General features: G+C 34.0%; 1 protein-coding gene across 1 annotated transcript; it reads left to right on the top strand.

Moving 5' to 3' along the window:
- Window positions 1-298: 298 nt before the first annotated feature.
- Window positions 299-1,299, top strand: LOC123870983. Its single transcript, XM_045914500.1, has one exon. The coding sequence runs from the start codon at window positions 299-301 to the stop codon at window positions 1,145-1,147; it is 849 nt and encodes a 282-aa protein (XP_045770456.1). The 3' UTR covers window positions 1,148-1,299.
- The last annotated feature ends 3,472 nt before the right edge of the window (window positions 1,300-4,771 follow it).

Genomic DNA, 4,771 nt, shown 5'->3' on the forward strand with positions numbered 1-4,771 from the left:
AACAAGGAACATTTATAATTCCGTCCAGTCCATCTGTCTATAATAATGTGTAGACCTGAAAATGAAAAGTGTGTGTGGAAAAAAAATTGGCATAATGCGAGGGATAGGTAGGTTCAATTGCCATTTTAAATCATTATGAGGTTTTTAATAGTTTTTGGAGAAAAGCTATCTCTACCTAAGCTACAGTGTTTATTCTGGTTTATCTTTATTAGTATCTAGGTACTTCCAATCTTTTTTTTTTTTTTTTTTTTTTTTTTTTTTTTTTTTTTTTTTTTTTTTTTTTTTTTTACTTCACAAAATGTCGAACTTCGAGCAACTGTTACGCGAGCTTAGATGCGACATCAGAAAAGATTCGGAGGAGTCACTCAGAATAGTGGAAGAGCGAATCACAAAAAGTATTAACGAAAATATAGATACAAAATTCGAAGACATTCAAGCGCAGATTGAAATAATAAAGAAGAACAATAACGAGCAAAATGAGAGGATTCTTGCAATAGAAAAACAGATGAAATGCAGGAATATAATATTTTTTGGAGTTGAAGAAGGGGAAAAATCTTATAAAGAATTAGAAAACAAAATAATAAATATAGTAAAAACAGAAATAAAGGTGGATTGCAACAGTAACGAAATTGAAATAACAAGAAGGATGGGGAAAAAGGCAGAAAATAAAATAAGACCTATAGTAGCCACTTTTACAACTTATGGCAAAAAGATTTCTATTCTCAAAAATAAACAGCACCTTAAAAACAAAACAATTTATTTGAAGGAAGACTACCCAAAACAAATATTGGAAAAAAGAAAACAGCTTCAAGACCAATTGCAACAAGCACGAAAGGAAGGAAAGTTCGCATATCTACGCCAGGATAGGCTAATAATACATGAACCAAATAAAACTCGAAAGAATGCTGAAAGTACAAATAGTCAAAGTTCTAGGAAGAGAGAATTAGAGTCTACCCCTCCGAGTCAAATGAGCAATCCTTATGCTCAAGTTAATCAACCTTCAACAAATTATCACATGGCAAAGAAAAATAAACATAAGAGGAATATTCAGAATAAGGGGCAAAGCTCCATGAATAGTTTTCTACAAAAACCACCAGCACCAAAAATATTTACTGCAGTCACACTCGATGAGGAATGCGATGAATAGTAATTACCACAGCCCCTCCATCCAGTATAAACCCTGCTGCCCACTCAGCACAATTTACATAACAAGCAATAAAAAGAAAAACTTTTAAGAAAAAAGTCTCCCAACCCGGCTGGTCACCGTGGGAGAGCTAGACCAGTACCCTCCAGTCATAAGAGTTTTTAGATTGGATAATACAAGTATGAATTATAAATACCTACTAAACAAAAAAAAAGTAAGTCGATCGTAAAAAGAAACACAACAAAGAGTATATACTAAAAATTTCCTATTCCTATTATTTCATAACATTAGTATTATTATTTATTTCTATATATTGAGTATGAATGTAAGAAAAGTTAGTAAAAATTATGCAAACAAAGACAGAGAAATATGGAAATGACTGGAGGAGGCCTTCGTCCAAAATGGGCGTACTGAAACGATATGTGAAAGGAAAAAAAGAAACTTATCTATTAAAATATGAAAACAAGTAGTAATATGAAATAGTAATAATGTGTACTCATTTAAAAATGTAAATATATAATAAGAAAATTAGTAATTTAAAAAAAAAAAACTAGTGATGTATAAAAAAAAAAATATAAATGTAAATTAGTATTATTAATAGGATAAGTCTTGTTTATGTACTACATTTTATATACTTAACATGGAAAAGCTAGTACTTATTAACATAAAATGTAATGATTGCAAAAATGTTTCAGTAAATAAAGGCTATATTATTATTATTATTATTATTATTATTACTTCCAATCTATTTATGAAATCGGTTCAGCGGTTGGGCCGTGAAAACGTAGCAGACAGACACACTTTCGCATTTATAATATTAGTATGGATTAAACGTAATAAGTCCATGTTTTTCGAAGTTTAATTCCACATATCCAAATAGGTAATAGATTCAATCTAAAGGCTATGATCCCATCACAGCACAGTCGGGGAGTTGTGCAAGCTACCAAAGAGAGACATTATCTCAGAAAGCACGGTCACGAATTGGCAATTTGATAGTCATCGACATTGGTTCCGATAGATTATGCATCATGCCACCCACGAGACTGCCTTAGCGCGCAATTATCACTCCGGCTCGTAAATTATGGGATTGCCAAAGGTCTCTACGTAATAGTTTATACGTACCTACTGATCTTTTAGTAGATACTTTGACAACTTTTTTAGGTTAGGTTAAGCTATAGAAGCTATAGCTTAATCAAGCGTAGCATAAGCTTAAGCATATTAAGATTATGGTATAGAATATGTGCAATTCATGAAGAGCCGAGCCGAGGTGGATGATTGGCAATTTGGTAATCATCGACGTTGGTTTCGATAGATTATGCATAATGCCATACATGAGACTGCCTTAGCGCGCAATTATCATTCAAGCTCGTAAATTATCGAACTGCCAAATATCTCTGCATAATAGGTTACTACTCTTTTAGTAGGTAGGTTTGAGAACTTTTTTAGGTATAACACATTCAGATTAAGCTATAGAATAGGTGCAATTCATACAAAGCCGGGGCGAATCATATAATTGGCAATTCGATAATCATCGACATTGGTTTCGATAGATTGGCTCGTAAATTATGAGATTGCCAAAGTAATTGTATAAAATTCTTTTCCAATTTCTTTTTTCGGTATGTTGTTGAGTTTATGATATTTAAGACTTTAAGTAAGTCTATAATCATAAAGTCATCAACATCGGTTCCGATAGTTAGAGCATCATGCCACCCACGAAACTGGTCTAGCGAGAAACTATCACTTCCACTCGAAAATTACGCGATTTGGCAATCCCATAATTTTTTTAGGTTTCTTTAGCTGTTGCTAATATTTCTCGGTCTAAAAGTCTTGTTTTTTTCAAGCATTTTGTTTTATGTTTTTATTTAAGATTGTTATACCTATCATTATTTACGACGAATCACTTAAAAACCTGGCAAAAATATCGCAACCTTAAATTGGCTAAGTATCAACATTTGATATCATTAAATCCTGAAAAATAATGAACAGTGGTTGCCCTAAAAACCCACTTGTTCACGAATTCTAATAAAAACTTGGTATTGGTATGTTATCTTATAATTATTATTCTCTACATATCCACTAGTGACTCAATATAGTACCTGACAACTTTTTATCTCAGTACATTATACTTAGTACTTATTAAACAATAATAGGTACAATCACTAGGACTCCCGCTGAGAACTTAAATATGTAGTGTAAATCCTGTCGTTGTCAAGCCTCGCTTAGTTCCAAACTGGCTTATCCCTAACAAAATCTCTTTAGAGGTAATTGCAAGCCACTGCATCAACAGTGTAATACGATAAACGCGTGTTTTTGCCCAGACTCCGACCAGTGCGACGCGTTTAGATGAATAAGTCATGTGGTTTTGTAAAAAAGAAGTGTCATTGCACGTAGACTGAGTTAGAATTCTAAGGTATCAAGTAGGTAAAGGAGAGAATTGCTTTGTAATGAGTTTTTTAATTAACCTCCGACCCAAAAAGAGGGGTGTTATAAGTTTGACGTGTGTATCTGTGTATCTGTATGTGGCGTCGTAGCTCCTAAACTAATGAACCGATCTTAATTCAGTTTATTTTTTGTTTGAAAGGTGGCTTGATCGAGAGTGTAGCTATCATCCAAGAAAATCGGTTCAGCCATTTGAAAGTTATCAGATCTTTTCTAGTTGCTGTAACCTTCACTTGTCGGGTTACATACAAGTTAACCCTTGACTACGATATCACCTAATGGTAACTTGGTAAGTTATGATGGAAGTGGGCTAACTTGGAAGGGTAGGTATAGCACTCTTGATCGGCTACTAGACACCATCGTACCTACTGGAATACTAAATCGCTTGGCGGCATGGCCGAAAACTTTCACCAGACCAGACCTCAGACAATTTAGAAATATAAATTCCCAAATTGCGCCTACTGGGAATCGGCCCGGGCCGAAACCTTCAAAATAAGTACCTACTCATTTTGAAGATTTGACATACAAAATACTTTAGCCATAATAGTTATAGAGAGAGAGAGCCTGTGAGGGCCTGACCTTCGTTATTTTATAAAAGCTTAAAGAAAGGTACAGTAATGTATACTAATATTTTTTTTAAAAGAATATTAGCCATTTTAACCATGATTAACATTGCCCTTTCCCCTCCAACTAAGCGTAAAGCTTGTGCTAGGAGTGGGTACGATAAACGGGTGGGGTTTCCTGTAACCGTTGAGCTATTGAGGCTTCATAATAATTGGATATTGTATTAAACTACCTACAGTATTATCTACTAAAGCCACGATGATCCAACCTTCATACTCGCTGATCATTCCTATCTGTATTGGGTTTCCCCAATAATACGCATAGAAACTTTCACCTTTAATAAAATAATGAAGGTCTGGCCCTCACGGGCTCTTAATCTATTATGCTTTTATTCAGTTATAAAGTTAGGTATTCACTAGCATTGCTACTTTAATAATAACCCCTACATAAGTTGAAAACGAAGTAGCTGGCAGATACTAAAGCAATAATAAAGCAGACCATAATAAAGCAGGTGATCCCACAGGAAACGTACACAAAATCATCTCGTACGCAACATCTGTCAATATTAATGCATTTGATCGAAAATCAAACCATACTGATTATTGACTGTAACTGACCATTCAT

Source organism: Maniola jurtina, chromosome 13 (genome assembly GCF_905333055.1).
Source record: "Maniola jurtina chromosome 13, ilManJurt1.1, whole genome shotgun sequence".
Classification (NCBI taxonomy): domain Eukaryota; kingdom Metazoa; phylum Arthropoda; class Insecta; order Lepidoptera; family Nymphalidae; genus Maniola; species Maniola jurtina.

Bases quoted from the DNA above. Each gene is read 5' to 3' on its own strand.
- LOC123870983 (XM_045914500.1), top strand. From the start codon at position 299: ATGTCGAACTTCGAGCAACTGTTACGCGAGCTTAGATGCGACATCAGA.